General features: G+C 38.2%; 1 protein-coding gene across 3 annotated transcripts in view; it reads right to left on the bottom strand.

Moving 5' to 3' along the window:
* palld (palladin, cytoskeletal associated protein) overlaps window positions 1–25,845 on the bottom strand; it is a 104,533-nt gene that overhangs the window by 59,272 nt on the left and 19,416 nt on the right. For 2 of the 3 annotated variants that reach the window (XM_028444713.1, XM_028444712.1), the window contains exons 3-4: window positions 2,103–2,278; window positions 365–431 (exon numbers count right to left, since the gene is read on the bottom strand). In XM_028444713.1, the coding sequence (XP_028300514.1) occupies window positions 365–431; window positions 2,103–2,278 (243 nt within the window). Of the gene's footprint in view, window positions 1–364; window positions 432–2,102; window positions 2,279–18,324; window positions 18,475–25,845 lie in introns of those variants that run through there. The other variant, XM_028444714.1, reaches the window with a different exon arrangement.

Here is a 25,845-nt window from a genome sequence, read left to right as displayed (position 1 = left end):
GTAAATCCATCAAATTAAAAAGGTAAGGCCGATTCAAATGAATAAGAACAATGTGATTTAAAAGGTACAGGTTTTATAAAAAACTAAAAAACTGCAACAATAACTGTTTGAAAAACAGGTGGAGGTGATTGTCCTGACAGGATGATTTCTCTCTAACTTCATTGGTCTTTGCGAGTCTCATTATTTACGTTGCGCTCATGTTCACGGCTTTTTGACTAACTTTTTTTTTTTTTTAAAGGCCTGAGTTAAACTGGAGCATGCAGCCAACCTGATTCGTTCCTGCAGGGATCAGTTAACCTGTGCATTGGTTGGAGGTTCACTGGGGTCAGAAGGTTGAAAGAAGTCATGCATAAAACACACTTACTGAGGCATGGTTCCTGATCTGGACTTTGACACCGCTCCCTCTCCTTCTGAGTCTGAAGACGAAGCGCCTGCAGTGAGAGAAACATTAGCCACAGAGGGATCATATCAAAAAAATACACCATACTAACAATTATTCTCAATTGTTTAAATGTTGTCACTTCACTTAACTTTTGGTCGACGCAATGTTCAGGGTGTAAACAAGAGAGTTTTGTCAATAGAAAATATCTTGCTACTATAACATGTGATTAAACAGATGTTTATTAGGCATGGAGGAAATAATTATTCACTAAATGGAACAGAAAGTGACCCTGCATTGTAAATCAAATGAAAGCTTGGACAATGTTTCCCTCATATTATTAATTCTTCCAAAATTATTATCGTCACTATTATTATAGCCTGGAAGTAACACAGAACACAGTGTAAATCACATCCAACTGTTTCTATTTGTGTAAAGATCAACTGATCTTAGAGCAGAGACAGTGGAAAATCTGAATTACGCTAATGTTCACAATATATGAAATGACATTTGTAATAAAGTTATTAATAGTTATCTATTTATACTTTGGGAAACCAATGAATGGTGATTGATGGATGATGTTAGCTGAGGTTGACTCATACCCATCATTCCGTGACATTTGATGAATAGAATAAATGACAAAAGTCTGGCTGAAACAACAAAGTGGAAGAAATGTGTAGAAATGTAACTAATTACTTTACTTCTTATAAAAAGTATAAGTTACATCACGTGCCCACACATGAAAACCCTCAGCCTGACATTTGAAAAATCCTCAAAATATTAACTGTCACAAAAAATAATTTACATTGATGTATTGTGACCAAGCTAAGCACTTCAGTGAATTTATAGTTGGAAATGGTTCGTCCATTACATGTATGATACTGGTAGGGGAATAAAACATTAGTAAATATGATTACTCACCTGTTTATGCACAGAATTTTATTACGTAGTAGTTTCTCTGACAAATACAAAGATAAAAATGTTGCCACTAATCAGGAGCCCTGAGTGAATGTTACCTTACAGCAACGTATCAATGGTCCACCTTCTTTTCTTCTTTAAAATCAGTCCATCCAAAATCCTCAAAAACGCTGTTTTTTCACCAAAAATTGTCAGACTGGAAAATGTTATTCATTACTTATAATCCCCATATTTGTACATAGTTTTGATGCATGAATTCAGATTTACACCTACATAAAATCCAAAGTCCAAAAATAGAGACTTTTTTTTTCAAAAAATGCCTTTTCTTAGCCAAAAATTATCAGATCGGAAACATTTTAGAACTAATCTAAAGCCCTGAGTGAATGTCACCTTACAGCAACGTATCAATGGTCCACCTTCTTTCCTTTTTTAAAATCAGTCCATGACAGCGTTTTTGAGGATTTTGTGAAAAAATCTGTTTTTTCGCCAAAAATTGACTGACCGGAAATTTTTTACATTACCTGGAATCCCCACATTAGTACCAATGTTTTGGTGTGAGAATGATTAGTGGGTATTGCATTAAAATACCTACACCACTCTACACACACACACACAGACAGACAGACAGACACACAGACAGACAGACGGAGGGTGAACTGATGACAATACCCCTTGGCCGAGGCCGAGGGTAAAAATCACTGATTTAGAAATTTCCTCAGAAAAGTACAAGTAACCTTAAAAGCAACCCAATTACAGTAACTTGAGTACTTGTAATCCATTACTTTCACCTCTGCTTATATCTGACCTTCAATGTAAACCTCAGCAGACGTGTTGTCTGCTCCAAGACTGTTGGACGCTACGCAAGTGTAACGTCCAGTGTCGTCCTCAAACGCCTCAGTGATCACCAGAGTGTGCAGGTCGCCATCGTTCCAGATCTGTATGTCGGGGGAGTTGTGCAGCTCACGGCCTTCACAGAACCACCTGGGGATAGGAAATACGTTCCTTTCAATACAGGACAAAACAAACAACAACAACAAACAAAAACAAGCACAAGTCATGGCCTTACCCGGTACAGGTCTAATATCAATAAAACTTTTAGCAAACACACACACACAGCAGGCGCAGCGCACCCGTAGGGGATGCACGGGATGCGACACCCGCAAATTCATCCCCCTCATTTTTTACAGAGGGATTCACTGTTGAAAACGTATTGGTGCAGGTAGATTGATTGAATGGTGATCAAGCCAATCACAGCCAGCCATTTAAGTTAATCAAAGAGAGCGAGACAAGAGAGAAAAGTGACTAAAATGGTCCAAAAGCAGTCAAGAGTGGGGAAAAAATTGAGAAAAAACGTGGAAACAGGTGGTAATGGCAAAAGCTAGCTTAAATGAGCAAAATGTGGCAAACGATAGAGAAAAAGGGCAAAATTAGGGAAAAAAAAAGGCAAAATGCAGGGGAAAAATGAAACAAGTGTTATTCATTGGGAAAAAGGTAGCTTATTAGGATGAAAAATGGCAAAAAATGGTTAAAGAATCAGCAAAAATGGGATAAAGGTGTAAGAAAAAACTTGCAAAAAAGAACAAAACTGATGAGTGTCAAATTTGAGTGTGTGAGTGTGCGCTGTGTGCTGTGTGCGTGTGTCTGGACAGGCGTCTGGGTCGTGTATCACTGCATTTACTGCCTTTGCTCACTGTCATGTGTTTCATTTCTCTTCACAGGGTTATGATTACAGCAGCCCCCAAAGCAACACTTTACTACATCAAATCATCTCTTTCCTACAATCTCACATGCCTAAGAATGGGTTTGTTCAAGGAAATATTTTAATAAATAGACATGATCCAGGTTTTAGATTTACATGTTGAAAACACTCAGTTCAATTGTGTTTTTATACTCTCTGCATTTGCAAACCTCTAGGTTAGTCAGGTATGAACCCAGCAGGTCTCTCAGATCTATGGACACAGGCCAGATAGTGGAGCCCAGAGTTCATAGCAAACATGGTGATGCTGCTTTTAGTTGTTATGCTGCAAAGAAGTGGAACAAACTGACAGCAGAGCCGAAGTCAGCATCACGTGAACATTTTTAAGTCAAAGTTAAAGGCGCTCTTTATTTTTTTATTTTTGATCACGTTGTTGATTCAATGTTTTTACTACTGATTTCATTTTATTTATTCAGTTTATTTCCGACATGGTTACAGTCACTTTTTTTTTTTTTTTACATTTTTTTTTTTATTTAATTTTTTGTACATGCCGAAAAAGGAGACGAGAGAAGCAGTTTGCTTATCTGGGTCCCGTCCCCTGTTTTACCATCGCAAATTTACATGGGTTTACATGTCTCTCTGGTCAAACATTCTTGAGTTGTTCTGAACAGTCCTTTTTTGTGTATTCTCATCTGTAGTCAGTGTTGTCTTTTTTTTTTTTATTCTTCCTCCTCTCTATCGTTGTTCGTGTTTGCCTTGTTCCCTGCCAGACGTTGTTAGCATTCCTCCAGTGCAAGAATAGTTCCTCTTTCGAAGGTGTTTGGAAGTTTTTTTCCCTTTTCATCCATAGTGTCACCACTCAGGAATGTCTCTATTGGACACACAAGTTTGCAGCTTGTTTTGTCTCTACATCAAGGTTAATCCAGCTGTTGTTAGTTCTATTGGCAGTGTTGTATTTTCTACTGTTAGATTTAACTTGTATAAACACATTATTATATCTTAGTTCATAAGCAAGGTAGTAATTTCATTGTACCGGAAAACGTGTTTCTAACTGCACATATGACAATAAACACTTTGAATTTAAATTTAATGTAATCCTTAATCACCCCACCACCTAGCAATTGAAATGAATAAATGACAGACCTTTTTTACTCTTGGTTTCCACATTTAATTCAGTCTCCGTAAAATAATCACAGTCTGGGTTTTGTTTCCAGTGTTTATATAGATCTGGGTCCATATCCATGATTACCATCAGTAATGTTGTTGTTTAGGTGGATCCTTCGTATTTTCCCAAGTCTTCCATCGTTTTGATGAGGATTGGTTTTCCGTTCTCTTCTCCCAGTGGTGTGATGTAAATTCTGCAGTTCCTTGACCACGTCTTTAAAATCTTTCCTCCTTTTTTTATTTGGCGTGCCTTCCATGCGATGTTTGCATTTTTTTTGTCAGGTTTTCATTAATAAATACCTTCGTTTCCTTCAGCTTTCTTCCTTGCTTCAGTAGTTCTCCTTTGAATTTCATATTTGTGAAGGTTATTTTTACAGCTCTGTAATCATTTTTCTTTGGCAGGAGATGGCAGGAGTTGATGTTGTCAGGGTTCAGGACAATGTCCTTCGACTCCAGGTAGTCAATGACCTGTTGTTCAATCGATTTTGTTTCTTCGTCACTCGCGTAACTCCTGGGTTTTATCTTTAGGCCTGTGATGATGACATCTTTCTCTCTTTCCTTTTGTTCCAGCTGTTCAACCCTGGCGTTCAACAATTTTATCTCTTCAGCATTTCTTTCATTCTTTTCTTTCAGTACCTTTGCTTCGCTTTGTAGGTTTTCCAGTGAGTTTTCCAGCGTCTTTTCCAACGACTTTATCTCGGCAGATAGGTTTCGTAGACCCTCGCGTATCATCTCCTTGACCTCTTCCAAACCCGAATTGGGTTCTGAAGGGCCTCCCTGCAGTTTTTTCACCATTTTCCTTCAGTCTTGGGCCCAATTTTTCAGGATGTTCAGCTGTAGCCAGCTGTAGCATAGGTCGTGTTATCGGAGCGAATGAAAACACGTCTGCTCTCTCCAAAGACCAGAGATTTATGTTTTTAATGCAGATTTTAATGTTCATATTGATTTTTAAGCTGTTGAAGGTTTTCTACAGCACTTTTTTTGAGAGAGAGAGAGACAGAGTGGAAAATTAAAAAATAAAGTGTCAGTCTTGGTTCCACCCAAGGCGTGATATGACCAAAAATGGTAAAAACTATAGAAATTAATCTATTCAGGAGCTACTAAATTAGTGTTTTTTAACCTTGGGGTCAGGACTCCATCTGGGGTCACCTGGATTTTAAATGAGGTCGCCTGAAATTAAATTTTTCTTTCTTTTTTTTTTTTTAAAAAATAAAACTACACAATCTTAAACAACTGTACTTCTATACTTTCACCTTATGAAATATAAATCTCGTCAAACTAAAATGCAGTAAAATGAAAAAACATCTGAGCTCAAACATGATCAAAAACTAATTCTAGAATATAAATGTCTTTGGGGTCACCAGAAATTCCTGATATCAAAACGGGGTCACGATCCAAAAAAGGTTGGGAACCACTGCACTAAATACTATTTCTTTCCACATATTTACACACTGAGATTCTATAAAATGTGTTATCACTCATTTATTCCATCATTAAGCTCTATAGGGGTACTTGGATTAACGAATAAGAGAAAGGGGGTACTGGAGCCAGAAAAGTTTGAGAACCACTGATGTAAAGCACATTGAATTGCCTTCGGTATGAAATGCACTATACAAATGAATTTGTTTTGCCTATAGGTTGTATGTAAAATATGTACAAATTCTAATATTTACCTGTGTTTTATTTACATCAGTAATATGTGGGGTGAACTCATAGCAACCCGCCCTGCTGACATGTCCTAATCTGTACCACTGTGCTGTTAAATGGAGGATCTGATCCTCCTCCTGACCCCTGCACTGACAGGACAGGCAGCAGGAATCTCCTAAATGTCGGAAACAGCTGCTGTGTCCATACACGTCCCTGACCCGTGCATATAGAACCCCAAACATCTCACTGCTCGCTCATTTATCCAGTTTTCACACTTTGATGTGTCAGTCCAGAAACTCCTGACTCATGTTCCACAAAGCAATCAATCAGTAGGAAATACCAGACAGAAGTTCATTCTGGAGGATTTACACATGAGACCATGTGGCTTTGTGGAGCTATGGGAACTAGGGAAGGAAAGTGAATGAACGTGTGAAGAGTGAGTGAGTCAGACTGGAGCAGACAGGAATAATAACACACGCTGTCATGACTGAGACAGATCAATCTGGGGTCGGTGACAGGTGTAGAGGTGGCTTTGTCTGTCTGCCTTTGCTGTTGTGTTAACATCCAAACTCTGCACGTTACATTCCTCACACTGTGTCCTCCATCTTATTAGTAACTAGAGTGTAACACAGGAGGCGTGGCCTGTGCTGTCACTCTATGTCACTATCCAAGTTAGCAGACTGTCACTAAGGGCTAGAAAACAGTTATACAACATAGTGCTGTCAAGAGATTAAAAGAATTGAGCGATTAATCAATTATGCTCTACTTGAGGTATTTTCATTTAAATAACTTAAATTATTGTGGCAGATAAAAAAGATTGATATATAACAAAGTGGCTTTATAAAGTCATTTATCGATTAGGTAACACTTTAGGGAACAGCTACTGACCATTAATTAGTTTCAGCAGCAGTATTTAACTCTAATAATTACTAACTACATCTATCATGTGTATTTATTTATTAAGATGGAGCACATTGGTAACTAGAGCTCCTGAGGGCCCCTCACATGGTCCATGAGGGCTACCTGGGGCCCATGGGCACCATGTTGGTGACCACTGACTGAGCTACTCATGCATCCAAAACATTAACCTCACAAGAAACCACAAGGTTTAAAATATTTAGGGCCTGATTCACTAATTAACAGCGCTAAATCTGGTGTGCACGCTAATAAATTGAACACAGTGTGTTCGTATGTTGCAAGTGACTGACTAAGATTGCCAAAGTAGTCGATAACAGGTGAAAATTTGGTGAAGACCATCATGTTCCAATTAGAGCTGTTCGCTCACAAGCTGGTGTGAAAACGCAGCGTGGCTGAGGAGAGTAACACGTGCAAAATGAAAGTTAAAAGGTGTTAGTGCACGTGTCAAACTCAAGGCACGGGGGCCAAATCCAGCCCTTTAGAGCATCCAATTCGGCCCGCAGAACAAAATAAAAATGACAGAAAATAAGAATCATTGTGTGAATGAAACTCAACAATATTTGCAGCGGCTCACAGGCTTCCCTAGTGCTTCTATCACATGATTGCAGTCATTTTTTTATGTTAAACAGTTGGAAAAACTCAAAATTCTTACAAAATCCTTCAATTTTCCTTAAAATATTACATAATAATATTCTCCTTAATTAAAAATGGTTGAAAAATCTAGGAAATTTAAAGTAAAGATCCTGATATCCATCACTGAATGCTTGGATATTGTGTTTCTTACATATTTTGTATTTTATGTACACGTAGAAGTGCAAACTAGGGCGCAATATTGTGGAAATTAATAATTTTCCCACATAAAATCTGTGGCCCACTTGAGATCAAACTGCTCCGTATTTGGTCCCTGAACTAAAATGAGTTTGATACCCCTGTATTAATGGGAGAGGATGATGGACATATTATTAAATTACAGAAAATGTACCTGAGATGGATACGGGTCTAGGGTCTTTTTTCATTAGGTTTTGATTTTGAAAATTAATTATTTTTTTTCTACATTCTGATTGAGAAGGATGTCGGTAATGATGTCATCGCACAGATGCAGGGATGCACTGGAGTCATTTCTTTGCTTTAATATGAAGCCTGGTAATTTTAAGAGATGAACAGATGTAAGTATGAGCAGGAGAAACACCATATGTGAGGCTGTCTTTGAGAAAGTCATGTGAGGAAAAAATGGCAAAAATTTGAAAAAAAATGGATCATAAGAAATGTTTCAACTTTTTTTTTCAATCCATTCACTCAAAAATGTTGATTCAAGTGGAAAAGATTTGCTTTCCACGTGAGTAAAGTTGACAGAAACGTCTGTCTGTAAAACATGCTGATAAAACACACAAAATACTCCCCACATATCAGTTAAATGTTTAACTTAATTACATTGCGTGTGCTATATTAATGTACTTTAATTTATTCCTTCCACTATTTAGTGCAGCAAAGCTCCAAATATATTGCTTTTAGTGCTTTTGCATGTTGGACAGTCTTATCCTGTTTCCTTAGGGTTAGTAGATCACAGTTGGAGAGAACAGTGACTTTTCCTCACGTTTTTAACACATGCAAACATTTAGTAAATCAGAGATTTATTCTTCCTGACAGTGAAAAGTGGATTTTTGAGGAAAAACCCTTAGGTTTCTGAGGTTATGAAATATTTTTTGTGTATTATAACGAGACAAAGCAAAGAAGAAAACAACTTCTCTGTATGACTGCCAAGTGTGCTGTGGAAACTGTTTTTTTTTTTTTTGGTGGGAGATTTTCCTTTAATTCACTCACTGTGTGAAGCAGAGTGCCTGACAAAGGACTTGGCAGCCACGGGCTCTTGATCTGATGTAGCTTCTACATAAATTATTTTATGTGCAAGAAAATCATTTGGATATTACTTAAGCACGTTAAATGCATGCTGAAGACAGATTGACACAGCACACAACATATTAAAACTAATGTCAGGGACAGTGGGCTGAAAAGATTGTATAGGATTAAGTGTGTTCAAGGTGTTGTGTGTATGTTTAAGTAAGAAAATGCCAAAAACAAGTCCTCTGCAGTGATTCACCATCTCTACAGTATTCTTGCATTGTAAAAGAATGGTAATGTGCTTTTGTTTGGACATTAAATTGAAAAAAAAAAAAAAAACAAAACATGTATGAAGCCTATCAGCCAGGGTTACATGATGTTTTTTTAATTCGGAATTAGTTATTCTGAATTAAATCATTCGGAATGAAAGTGTTCTACTTCGTGTTTACATGGTAATAGTGATTCCCGAACTGGGGTTTACATGGAAAACCGGTTTATTCCGCTTTAGATAATTCTGCTTTAGGTCTGGTGGTTGTTAAGGCTCTGATTGGACAGTGGGTGAACGTGACGTATATCACGTCTATCTGGAAAAACACAACAAACCTTTTACTGTTGGCTATAACACAGAACACCACACATGAGAACTGTTTTCACCTTTATTTTGATTGTAGTTTTGAAGCAACAGCTCGACAATAGCAAACGTTTTCAGTTTGGAACGCGGAGCAGAAGAGAAGTGAAGCTAATCACTGGTAAAAAGCCCAGTAAAACTCTGGAAAACATCCACCAGGAATAAATAGTTGTTCCCTGGTAAAGATAGTAGCTCTAACAACTGGTAAAACTGATAAACTTGGTGATATTATAGCCTGTGCATGCAGTACGGGGACGCATTTACTCCGCCTCCGGGTCCTAGTGCCAGCCGTCCATTCTTTAAATAGTCTCTGCTGGAGTCCGGGCCACCGCCATTTTGGATTATGTCGTCTTCAGCGCATCATCGCCGCAAGTCGCGCAGGCGCAAAACGATCCGAATTAACTTAAAGCAGCTTTAATCAAGTTAAGAAAGAAAAATTGTCTAATTCGGAATTAAAAATGGAATAAACCAGCCAACTAATTCGGAATTAACTTTAATTCGTAATTAAATTAGCATTAGGAATTAAGTGTTTACAAGGTCAGGTTAAAGAGGAATTAACTTTTATTCCACTTTAAAGAGGAATTAAAGTTCCCATGTAAACGTGGCTCCACTAGGAAGCACAAACCATTCCAGATTAGTTCAACAATAAAAAGCTCCTATTATTCACCCTTAGTTAGCAACAGTTAAGCATAATTACCTGCAGGTAAACTCATTTAGAGACAGACGGTAATGTTTATTTAATCCCCTCTCTGTTTCTGAGGAATGTGCTGAGTCGGCTAGGCCTAAACATCATGGAGTGTTTTCTCCTGGGGAGGGATGCAGACTTAGTTGAGTCACGAAGAGCTCCAAAGAAAACCAACCATTAGCAGACTCATTTGGAAAGGGAAGCAGGGTGTGGTAGAATAGCTCTCAACAGACAGAACTTCAAGTTTCTTGGCAGATTGTAGTTTTACCACCCGTTTCCTTTTTAGACAATAACTTTATATAATATAGCTATTGAAAATGTGCCCAAGAATTCGGACAGAAGTGGAATGATCTATGCCTCACCTCTGCATTCACCCCACACCCAGAGGCATTCAGCCAACACAGTGTTCCCACCATCAACCCGCCTCCCACCAGCTTCCTGGATTGTACTAACATGTGAGAAACCAATACAAGCAAGAGCCCATTTTTCGCCCGCTGACCTCAGCCCATATGGATGAACAGAACGTCCAGTGGACAGGATAAAGTGTGGCCCTTTACACCAGCCTTTGTAAGTACATACTGCTGAGGTGTGTAACATTTGCAGCTAACTGTTATTTGCTGTTGTTGATGAAAATTTTATGGAGTAAAGGTGTCTTGAAAAACATTTGGGGTCCATGGGAATAAAAAAAGTGAGAGAAAGGAACAGGAATAAGTCACAGGAATGACCTTGAAAAGATGGAGGAGGCCGTTAAAGCAGGGTAGGGTTAGGGTTAGGTCAGGGGTCTGCAACCTTTACTCTCAAAGGAACCATTTAACCTCATCTCACCTGGATTAAAGTCCTCCTGGAGCCGAAAAAATACCTTCTCAACGAAGACAATACAGTGTATTAAATTCTATACAGTTAAAATTATATAGAATGCATCTTCAACCTCTTACGCATCTAGGTTTACATGAACACAATGTTATATAAATATACATATATATTTTTTTAGTTAATATATTTGAAAGGCTACAATAAGTAACTTGAATTTGATGACGCATGATCATGTCGGTCATCACATGCTAATTGTTCATTTCTTGCCACACATAAAACATGCATATTTAACCAGCACATTGGTGGTTAAATGAATCTGTTCCCACACAATTAAAATCTCTATTTTCTTCCACAATAGTGTTTTTGTTGGTTTAGTTATCTTTTTTTTGGAACACTTTATTTAAAGATTTTTCAGTTTTATACAAACAAACGTTTCAAGAATCAGGGCTTGTTCAAACTTATTTTACAGAGATTTACACCACAATGCCAACCAGCGGCACATGAGCCCTCAACTTGTGAAAAGATATCCATAAAAATAGATTAAACACACACAAAAACAAAAACAAAAAAAAAAAAAAGTCAATACAATACGCTGCACAACCCAACTCCTCAATGATTGAATTTTGCTTTCCACATCCCACTCAAGTAAAAGGCAAACCTTCCACATAAGCAATGAAGGGCGACCATGTCCTATGATATTTATTTATTGACCCACGTAAGCTGTACCTTAGATATTCCATTTGCAAACACATCATCAACTCTCGTACCCACTGAATAAAGGAAGGAGGTTGTACGTCCTTCCACTTTGTTAAAATGAGTCTGTGGGCCAAAAGTGATGAAAAGGCAATGGCACTGGTCTGGTACGTAGTCAATCCATGTCCACTTGGGACAACACCAAACACTGCGGTAATCGGATTGGGATCAATCTTTCTGCCACACACATGTGAGAAAGCATCAAATATAGAACCCCAAAACCCACCCAATGCCACACAGGACCAAAACATATGGCTCATGGTGGCGGGCGACTGTTTGCATCTTGGGCACGCATCATCAGAGGTACCGTATATTCTAGCAAGCCTGGCCTTAGTGAAATAAGAATGGTGAAGAGCCTTAAACTGTATCAAACAGTGTCGTATGCAGATGGACGTTGAATATATAAGCCCGATACTTAAATCCCAGGTATCATCAGATATTTTCATGTTTAGGTCCTGTTCCCAAGAAATCTTTACCTCAGCCAAAGAAGTAGGGTCTATGTGATGCAACGCATTGTATATTTTGGAAATCTGTCCTCTGGAAATAGATTGTAGCTGCAAGCAGTCTTCAAGGGGGCAAGCATGTGATTTGTTTGGATACGTGGAGAAATGCTTTGATTCAAAGCTACGGGCCTGTAAATATCTGAAAAAGTGAGATCTGGGAATATCAAAATTTTTTGCTAAGTCTTCAAATGACATAAATGAGCCATTAATAAACAGGTCCCTGAAAAACACAATCCCTTTTGTTTGCCAAATTTTGAAACCTGACTCATTTAAGGCTGGTAAAAAAGAAGGGTTAGAAGTAATAGGAGCATAGATAAGGATCTGTTTAAAGGAAAAGTGGCGACAACATTGAAACCAGATACTGAGAGAGCTTTTAACCAATGGATTCGTGAATTTTATTTTCCCCTCTAATGGCAATGAGGAACACATTAGAGCTATGGGTGTGGTTGGAGGACTAGAACCCAGTTCCATAACAGACCAAAGTGGGCCGCCGCCCTCTTTAAATGTGCGGAGCCAGGTGGAAAGTTTTACAATATTAGCTGACCAGTAGTAATACATGAAATTTGGTAGGGCAAGGCCACCTTCAGCTCTAGAGCACTGTAATCTAGATTTCCGAATCCTTGGGCATTTCTGGTTCCATATAAATGAAGTCACAATACCATCAATTTTTTTAAAGAACGTTTTGGGAAGAAATAAAGGCAGCATCTGAAAAAGATACATGAATTTGGGCAAAACGACCATCTTAACAGTATTAATACGCCCGGCAAGAGAGATGGATAAAGCCGACCAGCGCAACAGATCCGCTTTGGTTCTATCAAGAAGCGGGGTGAAGTTATATTTAAAAAGACTGTTATAGGAATTGGAAATTTGTACCCCCAGATATGTAAATGATTTTTCCTCAATTTTGAATGGAATATTTATATAATCCATGTCTTTAGTTAGCTGGTTTATGGGAAAGAGTACACTTTTTCCCAGATTCAACTTGTACCCTGACAAGCGGCCATACGAGGCAAGCAGTTCCAACATTCTCGGGATAGACTCCGCCGGGTCCGTTGTGTACAAAAGCAAGTCGTCCGCATAAAGAGATAATTTGTGAATAGCTCCTCCTCGACTAATCCCCCTAACACCTTCACCCGAACGCAGTGCCACAGCCAAAGGCTCGATTGCAATATCGAAAAGCAAGGGGCTCAAGGGGCAGCCCTGGCGGGTACCTCTATATAGTGGGAAATAGTCTGAAACAATGTTGTTAGTCCGAACTGAGGAGAGTGGCACTGAATATAAAATCTTAATCCATGATATGAATTTTGGCCCGAAACCAAACTTGCTCATGACCGATAACAAATATGGCCACTCCACACAGTCAAAAGCATTTTCGGCATCGAGAGAGACTATCACTTCAGGTTGATCTGTGGAGTGGTCAGAATACAAAACGTTGAATAAGCGTCGAGTGTTAAAATAGGACTGTCGATTTGCAACAAAGCCAGTTTGATCTTCGTGAATGATTGTGGGACCGATACCTTCATGGCGGAGTGCAAAAATTTTTGTAAGAATTTTATAATCCACATTTAGTAGACTGAATGGCCGATAAGATTCACGTTGGTTTAGTTATCTTACCAGGGATTTAAAATTTAAGTTTAGCCACAGGTGCAGGAAAGTTGATGGTCTGTAGATGTTGCAGGAGGTGAAGTAGGATGGTGCTGAGTCATTGCACAATGTGATTTATTTTTAGGTTAACAAATTGTAATGTCTTGATTTTATTTGTCATTAATCATTAATAGCTTCTGTAAAAAAACACTAAAAAAAAAACTCTTCATTTCAATAGTTTTTTTTAAAGGTATAGGGAGCCATTGTATAAGAGTCAAAGAGCCACATGAGGGTCCAGGGCCACAGGTTGCAGACCCCTGGGTTAGGGTTAGCTTCCTGGGGTATTTCTATTAATTTGTGACTGTTTTTGAACCTTTAAACCTCAGAACTCAACTGAGCTGTAATTGGACAAGAGTTCCAGTCCAGAAAACGACATTATGAAACAAAACGGCCATTGTGGAAATAAATATTTAAAAATAATAAAACGGATTTCATAATAATATTACCTTATTTAACAATTTAATGGCCATATTATATATTTGTCTGTTATTTATCAAAATGGTATTTATTTCAAAATGTTGTTTTTATTTATTTAATTATGACTCTTTTGGGCTTCCATATTACACTGCACTTTGCCTTTAGCGCCTGTGTTATGGCTCCACCCCTTTTCTTCACTGAGATTGTGTAAAGGACAGACTGATTGGCTGATGCACTACACCTGGGACTAATTAGCACCTTCTGCCTGTTGTCCTCCTCAGTACAGCCTGGACCTTGTTTCTTCTAGTTTTTTTTAATCGTTTGAGTGCCTGAAAAAAGTTCTGTTATCCCTGAATTCCTTTTTCCCTTAAAGGTGCAGTCTGCAACTCTTAGGAAATTACTGCTGCTTGATTTACATTATGTTTGATTTGTAATTGTTACACTAGAACTCTGTAGTGCATGTGTTGTTCATACGCGTGCAGCAGCCTCCGTGTGAGCTGCTGTAAGTGACACTGTATTGCTGCTGCTGCTGCTGATAGCTTGGTGTGTGCACATTAAGAGAGAGAATCGTTGCAGTAATATGCTTTTAACAGAGCATGTTATATTACTGTGATGTTGCTGTCGGACTAACGATAGCTTGTCAGCTCCTCTAAGGGAGGGACTTTGGAAAGATTGGAGGCAGGGCAAGAGAGCAGCAGGGAGGGAGAGGGGGATCTGAGAGTTGCGGACTGCACCTTTAAAGGAGAAACAAATTATTTTCTGTTTAACCGTATTATATTCTTAGTTCCCCATGTCTATGTTTTTTGTTCCTTCCTTTGTTCCACCTTTTTGTTATAGTTTAGTTATTAATTAAATTATTTAGAAATTATATGTATTTCCATTTACTGTCTATTAGTTTTGAACAACACCGTCCACAGGGAGGTGGCCCCGGTCCCACGATGAGAGATAATGCCATCAACCGCCCAAGCATGGCCACAGCGCCAGCCACAGACCGACAAGCAGGCTCACCCAAGCACCCCCAACCGGGCACTGCTACCCCACACCAATGCCGCCAGCACAGCCCCCGGGTTGTTTGGAAGCTTAAAACTCTGGTCACTCAAACGCTAAACCGGAGTTTTCCCAAATCTTCACTTTGGTCGGAGTTTTCCAAAAGCCCCGTTTTTAATAACCTTATCCTGCATTTTCATGTGGATGACAGGTCAAACCATAGAAAAATATATTCAGTTTAGCAGATACCGGGCCACGTGTGGACAGAGCCTAGAACTGTCCTAAAGTCAGAGGCCAGAACCACGCACAAGACCCAAGACCAGACACAAAAGCCAGGAAGGTGGCCCCAGAGGGAATGCATTGGAAGCCCAGTCCCCCCAACTAGAGACTGTAAGGCCCTACTTGACCCACATCCCCCAGGACACACACAAATAATACATTTATTCCACGCATCTTTTTGTTGAGGCTAGTAACACATTGTGTGACAGCTCTAACTTAAGACAACATGGTTTAAAGTGCATGAGTCTAACACAAGGCCCAGGGGCCATAAACGGCCCTTTGGAGCATCCAAAGTAAAAATGACAGAGAAAATGTGAATCATTGTGAAAATTAAACTCAACAATATTTGCAGGGGCTCACAGTTTTGCCGGTGTTTACATCACGATTGCAGTCATTTTTAATGTTAAACTGTTGAAAAAACTCATATATTGGTTGGATAATGTGGGTTTCTTACATACTTTGCACTTTATGTATACGCAGAAGTGCAAACTAGGGCACAAGAATATTGAAATTACTCTTTTTCCTGCACAAAATCTGTGGCCCACTTGAAATTAAACTGCACCGTATTTGGCCCCTGAACTAAAATGAGTTTGACACCACTGGTTAAAAGGCTAACACAACATGTAGCACAGATGCAAGTTTTGACCCTTTTGTAATTGCATTTTTGAGTTGGCACTGCATAAACTTGTAATTCTACAGAAATTTTCTATTAAAAAAAGGTTTTGAATTGGGTATTTATTGAACATTTCAAAAAGCTATTAACTCAGTTGGAAAGTTAATGCTATTGTGATATTTGCTGTAATATTTAAAAAAATGCTCAATACTTGTGACCAAGACAATAATCTGAGTTAAAAATGTTCTGCTGTTTGACCAAAAGAAATAGAAGCACAATCATCTTTATCAAAGTTGATTTATATGCGTATTCTATGGAAAACAGATACATATATTAGATATCTTTGATATCAAAGCTCAGTTTCCTGTATTAGTGAGGTCTTTGACTGCACTAGTTTACTAGTAGAACACTGAAACATGTACTTGTAAACTAGTAGAAAGGAAAAATCCCCACATGTTCAATACTAAGGTGCTAAATATCTACTAGTTTACTAGTAACATGTATTTTGTGTCTACTAGTTAACACGATTGCACCTCGGGCTGTCGTTTATCACTCTTCTGACCTAAAGAACTACTTCTACTTATTTTTTCTGTGAATACAATAATGATGGGATAAAAAAAGGAAATCATGAGATCAGTTGTAAAATGTTCTTCTATATTATTTTAAGCTTTTTATAAATGTAACATTTTATATATATATATAATTTTCATGCTTTAGTCTCCATGGAAAGTAAGGAAGAAGCAGGTGCTTTACAGCACTTGCTCCTTACAAAGGGTTAATTTTTTTGGGAGGAGGTGGAAGTCTATATAGAGAACCAATGGGAAGGTTTACGTTATGCTCAGACCCCACCCACTCATTAGCATGTACTTGAACAAGTGTTTCTAGTAAACATTTTTGCTTTCACTAGTAGCACTAGTAAAATTAGTAACGCCAACAAGAGCCCTACTAGTGCAAATAGTGACATTTACTAGGTAACTAGTTAACCATTTTGATTTTTGAGCCTCACTAATTCACTAGTTAGACTAAAATGACATGAACTAGTGTTACTAGTTGCCTTTTAGCGCTCAGTAGTTAACTAGTGAACATTTAGAGCTTCACTAGTAAACAAGTAAAATGTGTAACTGCATCACGAGTGATACTAGTGGACATATGGGTCTTACTAGTTAACTAGTAAACATTTTGAGACTCACTAGTTAACTTGTAGACACAAAATACATATTTAGTGAATCAAATATATCTAATATATATATATGTCGGCTTTCCATACGTATTCTGCCCCAGACAGAAGGCCAAAGGAGGGAGCCCACTAAATTGTGAAAAGGCTCTTTGGTTAGAACTTACTGGAGCATTCTGGACAGCTGGAGATAACTATCACATCTCTGCCAGGATTTAGGAAACAGCTGTTTTTCATCAGGAAATTCAAATCTGATTTGTTCAGTAAGATTGTTTACTGATGCGTCATAACAAATACTAAAATGGGTGAAATTCATGACGCGGTTAGCAGGAATATATTGCAGTACTATCTATTCTAAAAATAGATACTGAGCAGGGTTCTTCAACGCAACGTGTGTGCATTTAAAAAGAAAGACTCAAAATAGTGACAGACATGTGCAGCAGCTGAGCAACAAATGCACCATCTTGACAAGGGGATACCCTACACACACACACACACACACACACACACACACACATTCACCCACGCACACCTTTCTGTTAGGAGAAAAACATAGTTTACATTTCACATTGTTTTAACGAAACCCAAGAAGACATAGTCATCAACATCCCCCGCCAGATTGGTTTTCATTATAACTCTCAACCTTTTCCTAAATATCCAGATCTAACAACTTAGATGTAAACATAAGAAAATATTATCACATCTTCAACGTTTTCTAAGAAAAGCTGTCCCCTTTGAAGATACCTCAAACATAGTAAATAAAAACAGAACAAGGGCAATAACTCCGGAAAAAATATTTGCGCACTTCTCATTTTCGAACTCCATCAAGGTATTGATACCCTGAAGCCACACAGCAAATTTGGTTATCCTATTTTAAATGGTTCCTGAGAAAAGCTGTCAGAATAAAAAAAAACAAAACAAGAGCAATATCTCCAGAAAAAATAATTGCGCGCTTCTCATTTTCAAACTCCATCAAGGTATTGATACCCTGAAGCCACACACCGAATTTGGTTATCCTATCTTAAACAGTTTCATAGAAAAGCTGTCCACATTAACTCGGACGGATGGACGCACAGACGAACAGGTAAAGCTCAAGCCTAAATCCCCCTACCACACTTTGTGGCGGGAGATCATAAGCCATTATATTCAGAAGGCCAAAATTCAAAACCAGAACAAACACTAATAACAGTTCCGATTGTCAACAAGTTAAAAAATGAACCGCTTTAGCCTGATTAGTATTTCATTAAAGAAGTGAGCTCTTCCTTACCTGTTTCTTTCCAGTTAGGTCAACCGGAGAAAGGATTAATAATTAATATCCCTGATGTGAAGTAAATCACTGAATGTGTGACAGCATGACACACCGAGCCACTGACACTCACACAAGGACAGTCACACTGGCTCACACAGGCAGACCCACAATGCTGAGTCCAGAACTGAGGGGGAGGGAGCTGCCCCGTGCTGCCAAATTCCACACAAGGCAGAAGACAATGACAAAATTATATATTTCGGTTTTAATCAAATAACAAAAATTGATAGAATTATTACGGTGATGTCAGAGGTTGGTTAGATCACATTCATGTTTTTCTCTTCCTACAACAAACACAAATCCTTCCTAAACTCCGTAATTGCTTCATTGCATCTTAGAACCAGAAGCAGGTTCCCCTACCTATGATCATACGTCTTACTTTGAAACATGTTAAGCTTTAGTTTGGAGAGTTGGAAATGTTTTTCCTGTTTCTGTTCATGCAGGACACAGTCTGCTGACCATCAGAAACATTACAGTGATTCTGGCCGTGGCCCAACTGACCCTGGCTGCATGGAAAGCTCTGGTCCTCTGATCTGTAACTGAATGAAAATAAAAGATGACAGCCCTGCAGAAGGCACTGGGATCCAGAGAAAAGGGGATTAAGTAGAAACCACAACCTAATAAACCACACATGCTCCAAGGATTCTTTAAAAAGACCTTTTATGCCCGAACAGAAATAGCCTATGTCATATGTCAGGATCCAAATAGACCACTTTGAATTGGCTGCACCTGGCATGTATGAGACAGATGGCTGTGGCTACTGTTTGCACATCATGTGTCTCACACATATAAACACACACAGAAATGTGAATATTTGAAAGCCAAGTCAGCAGACGGTAATTAATTAGGTCTCAATGCTTTGCTTTTGCATCGACATCATTAAATCGGACGTGGCAGGTTATATTTAAAGGTCCCACATCATGCTATTTTTCACCCATCTCCATTTGTTCTAAGAACTCCAAAAACATAGTATTTGAGGTTTATTTTCCCAAACTCGTCTGTTTTGCAGAGTTTTAGCCTCTGAAAAGTCACTTTCTGAGCAACTCTACAAACAGGCTGATTCGTGTCCTACTTATGCATATTCATGAGTGGGCGTGTCTATCCACGGGACACTGACTTCCCTGCATGTCTTGCTCTGTTACGAGGCGGACCAGTAATCACCAAAGCAAATATATTTTTGCTTTCCACACACAGTTGTGATTGTTTTCTGCCAAAAAAACTGCACATTACAGGAAAACACATGGCTATTTACGGTGCTATTGAGTCCGTCTCCCACCCCCGCACGGTGACGTAGGGCATGGAAGAAAAACACACTTTCTCCAAGTTGACATGATAGCGACAACGCGTATCAGCAGCGGCAGAAACAACAACAGCCTTCGATGTGCAGCGGTGATAGAACGTGGAAGCACTGCGCGAAGGACGCTGACATGCTCACCTTCGTGGGCGTGTCTGTTTACATGTCAATCACAGCAGGGATCTTCCCGGAGGCGCGGCTTCTTCAGCTCAGTGCCGTGTCAAATTTGTCATCAAATTGGGAACGCGTCATCAAATTGGAGCGAGGTGTTTGGGCTCACCCTGTAGTAAGAAAATCAATGAAAAACAACCCTTTGGGCATGTGTATGAAGCCCAAATAGCACTTTTATGATGTTTAAAGCACAGAAAAGTTGATTTAGCTTAACATGGGCCCTTTAAAGCTCCAAGACACGATAACAAACATTCTGTATACATTATACTACAGATAAAGACATTGTGCTGGCCTCATAGATCAGTAAATAGAAAGTATTTCTTCTGAAAAATGGGAAAATTTACTCACAAATGTTGATGTAGGTTGTATTTGACTCCATGACATAAGGTTTGTTGTAGTCATGTGACTTTGGAAAAGTTTCACGCATTACATTGTGGAATTAAGAATTCCGCCAAAGCAGAAAAGTTTCTTGAAGAAATGTTCTTACTTTATTCTTACTTTGAAAATAGCATGATATGGGACCTTTAAGCTCCCACTATATGAATACATACATCTGACAGGCACTGTACTAGTTATTGAAAAGTTAAAAAAAGACAAGAAAAATTGCAGTTGGAAAAATAACGATGTTTTTAATTGTACTTGCTTTTTTTTACATTAACACTGGATTTAAATATTCACTCTGGGTATGACCTTCCCAACTCAATAGGAGTATAAAAAATGAAAACAAACCATAACAATCAGGTGTGTAGGAAGATTATTCTTATTCTTATTTCCTCCCCCACACCCTCGATACCACTCATACCCTCAACAATACATCTTATGATGTTTTATTATTGTGATACATCTTGTCACACAATATATCAGCTCACCTTGACCCATCTAAACGAGTTGAAATACTGACGGAGCACAAAAGCAAACACACATACAGTACATTTTCAATGACTATCAGACGAATGTTTTTAATCCAGAGATTGTAAACTCTTGCCAGTACAAAGGTCACGTTTAGTCCAGTCAGATCCCAATTAAATGCTAAAAAGCACATTGTGACCTCTACTACAAGGGATGTTAAAGATAAGATGTCAAAATTTGGTATATAATTAATTACGCTACCATTCAAATGTCACAGTTTCTCCTTCAAATTCAATGAAAAGCAGATATCCATCACGTTTCCAAGCAGAGAGATACACCCTGTACAGGACATCACTTTGTTCCAGGGTAAATAGACACAAACAAAGTAGTCATTTACTCCTGCAGCTCATGCAAACATGATTTTGTGTAAAAATGCAAAACCCTCACAGAATGGATCCAGGAGGAGAATCAAACCTAGGAGTTCTGGACACCTCTCAACAGTTATTGCACCATGACTTGGTAATAAAATCAACAAATGTATTCAGTCTCACTGCATTTGAGAACACAGCATTAAGTTTTTCAGGTCAGGGTCAAGCGTGATGTTCGGCTTTAAGAGGCTCACCGTGTACTGTTAATACAAAATGTTTTGTTAAAAGCAATGTTAAATACACAAGCCAGCAATTTACGTCGCAGAGAATCAAAGAAAGTCTTAATGGGTACACACAGCAAATAATTTATAGAGATTAGATCTAGACTACTAGATACAGAAACAGGAAACAATCATACAGAAGATGAGAAGAGGAGGTAGAAGGTACATAATGAACTGGCACAGAAAACAACACGATAGACAGAAAGGAACAAATTAACGTCATGCTGACACACCTCAGACAGTGGTTAACCAACACCATCCCTGAGTCTACTCTTACCACATTTACTTATGAACATACTTTTTAGAGGTTAACCGAAATGGGATTTTTAAAGGCCGATGCCGATTAAAAAAAATTTATAAAAATTCAGCCAATGACCGATATCTAAAGCTGATTTTGGAAGCCGATATACTTTTTTTTTTTTTAAAGCATATTGATTATGAAAGGCAATTGAAACCATCATATGACATAAATGTATATATTAGAAATTAAAGTAAATACAACAACAGAACTCTTAACATTTATTAAACTTTAAATATACCCGCAAAAGAAAAATCTTAAGTAAAACAAAAAGTACAGGACGGATAAGTAGCAGTAAAGCACGACAACAATATACAATGTTTAATGTGCAAGTAGTCAGATTAAACTAAATACCTGTTTTAGGTTTAACCACTCACTCCTTCCCTCCACCATTATACCTAAGCTTCACACTTGTCACCATATGCACAGCTACACATCTCACTCTCACTTTAAAATAATCAACTCTTCACCACCCTTTCCATTTCCTACCTTGAGTCTCTCATATACAGTATACTGTATATATAGTGTGTGTGAGAGATTTTTTTTTTTTTGGCCAATGGCCGATCTTGAAAAAAGTCCATTTATCAGTCGACCTCTAATACTTTTAGCTTTTAACTCATTTGTCAATGATTTTAATTTCATTTTAAATTTGATTTTAATTTAGTGATAATCATTTATATATTTATTCAGGATTAGAAGTTTTAAAAAGTCTGAAGTGAAGAAGACTCCCAAAAGAGTGATGAATCTCTGAGTTACAAACAGATAAACCGTGACATGGATTCATTCAGAGCATTTCTCTGTTTCTAAAAGTTGTTCTCGGATCAGCTCAAATTACCCAAAAAATAGAAACGTGTTATTAGAACAACCTGCATTACAGTAATTCTGCACTGAGGAATTACAGCTGATGACAAACTGCGCAGTACTCGGTGTCATGCAATTGTACTAAAGTAGTGTTGTGATTTTTGGGAACAACAATTAAGACACATTTATGGTAATAGCTGAGCTGTAGCTACATGCAGCCATTGCTATGCTCTGACTCACTCAGTGCAGAACTCGCTATTGCACAGACCAATTATTGTTATTATTTCTATCCTCCTTTGAATGATGCACATTTTGTTCTCCATTTGAACTCACAGTATGTGAGCGTTGCATCTGTCATCTGTGAGCAGGGTCGGAAAAATGGACATTGCAAAAGAAATACACGCGTGGCCACTTTCACCTTACAGCGTTGTGCCTGATTCTGTGTATAATGTAGTTTTAACTAGCTGCACGTTGCTTCCTTAGACCATGTGGTGTGTGAGTTAGCAATGAGACACAATCAGGGAGAACATTTGATTCAGGGATGGACTGTCTTGATTAATCAATCCCTTTGCATTTTTGTCAAATCATTTGTACTCCCTCTTAAGTACCCTTTCCATAGTTTAATGTGCTTTTTTATTTGTAGAACATCAGGCTCTCCTAAACTCCTAAATGTGTCTCCAACATTGGTTCCCTATAGGGATTAATCTACAAATGAAAACAATGAGTAGAATTTATATATTTATATATATATAACCCTAACCCTACAGCATAAAATAATTCTGTTTCACTAAATTACAAGAAAATATAGAATGTTATTTAGCAATAGTACTGAAAGTTTGTGGTGAATGTGTCCAAAAAATAGCCTAAAAAAAGGAGCATTTCCTGATTTTTTTAAATAAATTGTGAAATCTTTCTGAGTACCCCCTACAATGAACAACTGAACAGCCCTAAAGGACTGTGTCTTCACTGGCAAAATACCAGCAACCTCCTAGTATATCATATTTTGGACCCTTACCAGGACTAAAGTACAGTTAAAACCCCCTCCTCCTCTAACTGCTGTAATAGCTTTCATTTAGAGCTTTGGAAATTTGGTCTGACTGTGCTGATGCGGTATAACTACTTTGTGTCTTGTTTTCATATGAAACCTGCTAAGTAAGATGAAGTGATGCACCGAAATTCTGGCCACATTTTTGCCCGAAACTAGGAATTAGGGGTGTCCCGATCCGATATCAATATCAGATATTGGGCCGATGTTAGCCTGAAAACAAATATCTGATATCGGATTCAATTCAATTTTTTCAATTGTAGAATACTGTAGATGTTATGTTGAAGGTTAAAATGTATATAACCAATTGGTTAATAATAAATGGGTCAGTTTTTCTCATACCTACTGTTGCTGACTATTGTTCTCTGTTTGAGTAACATCACTTGATCAAGCCTTTTCTAACATTCCACACTACAAAATAAGTAATTATTATTATTAATAAGTATTACTATTATTATCTCTCTCTTTTCTTTAATAAAAAAAAATAATATTTTTTTTTTAAAAAGTATGTATGATTCAATGATTCATGCTGATATCGGATCAATACAGGTATCAGCCTTTCTGCAAGGCTGCAATATCGGAAATGAAAAAGTTGTATCGGGACATCCCTACTAGGGATGGACCGAAATGAAAATGTTTGGCCGAAACCAAAAATCGAAATTGAAAAAACCAAGGCCGAAAACCGAAACACCAAAATAAATTATTCAAATTATTAGTCCTATAGCATTCATGGCTCTGAATGTGTACTGAACTCACCAAAATTATAACAATGCAATTGCATAAATTAATATAAATGCTTCAAAGAATAAATAAATTCAAAACATGAAAATATTTATTTAGCACAATATAAAAATAAATGTTTAACTTGTCCCCACTCATACATTAAATGTTATTGTACAGGCCTATAACTGACTGAGCTGCTGGAATACATTCTCTCATTTATATCCTGAGCCTGACAACTGTTTGACTTTGAATGCCTATCATAATGTACTGTATATATGAGCCAAGTGTGTGTGTGTGTGTGTGTGTGTGTTGTTAAGCTGTTAAAAACCTTAAGAAAAACATAAACAAAGTGTATTTAAGTCTCTGAGACGCGCTCTGTGTGCATCATTGATTGTGCGCACTGGTTTAATCCCATCTAAGTTATGATCTCTACAACACAGAGCAAGTACCGTCGTGATGTAGTAAAGAGAATCTCTGTTAAATGTGCGCTGAGAAACTCAAACCTGATTCTTCTGCTGAGACGAAGTTACGCGGATGCATGATGCTGCGTGGTCCGCGTTGACGAAGGGCTACATGTTACGTAAACACACGTCCGTTCTCCGGCCAACTCTGTTTAGAGAACTCTTTAGTGCTCAGATGTATTTAATCACAGCCACTCTGTGAGTTCACTGACAAGTTGGCCCGTTTCCAGACAAGCACACGTCATCAAAACATCCTGTTTCAAAAGTGTTTCAGCCGAAAATGCACTTTTGGGCCATTGTCGACCAAAAATGTTCGGTGGTGAAATTTCGGTGCATCACTAGTCGAAACACTTTTGTCAATGAAACAAGGCGACCGAAACAGGACGTTGTAAAGCCGCGAGCAAACACAGCAGTCAGCGCGCAGTCTACGGCTTTGGTTTTATCATTTTCGGTTTTGGCCAAGAATTTTCATAACGGTGAATCCCTAGTAAGATGTATGTACAGTATACTCAAACACAGCCTAAAATAAAATGTTAACAAACAACAACAAAGGAAACATTTACCTATTGTTAGCTTACCGACGGAGTTCCACAGCCACCGATAGATTTCTGCAGATCAAATGTTGCCACTAAATATGAAATGCTAAAAAGGCTCCAGGTTTATGTGAACCAAGTAGAAGCTTCAACCCTGCAAATTCTTTCCATCTCATTCAGAGACATCCTCTAGAGTAGATGTTAGCTAGAAGTTCATAAATCTCTTCCTCCTCCCTTTTTCTGCCCTGCCGACCCTCCCCAACATCAACGTCTCCTTTTGATATGATGAGCTTTGACACTGAACAGAGAACTACATACTGTATGTGATGCACAACAGTTAAACAGAGAAGAAGATGCATCTCTGGTTTTTCTGTGTGAGACAGTTGAACATTCTCCCAGCTGTTATCCTGTCACATGTACATGAGAAGGAAGACTTAAGCTGGTTTTTATGAGTCCCATTTGACCTCTCGGCTTGTCGTAAAATAAGTATCTCTACATGGAGTCTGTTCTACTCGCGACCCACCCGGGTGAACAATGCATGTATGTAGAGCACAATTTACAGCTTAAAATGTGTGGTGCTCGATGTTGATTATAACTATCGAGCCACACAAACGTTAAAAAGAGTGCACTCTAAATTCCACTGTAGGCATATTTTCAA

Source organism: Gouania willdenowi, chromosome 4, assembly GCF_900634775.1.
Source record: "Gouania willdenowi chromosome 4, fGouWil2.1, whole genome shotgun sequence".
NCBI classification, from domain to species: Eukaryota; Metazoa; Chordata; class Actinopteri; order Blenniiformes; family Gobiesocidae; genus Gouania; species Gouania willdenowi.
The sequence above is the reverse complement of the archived record's forward strand: the minus strand, read 5'-3'. Positions and strand labels throughout refer to the sequence as shown.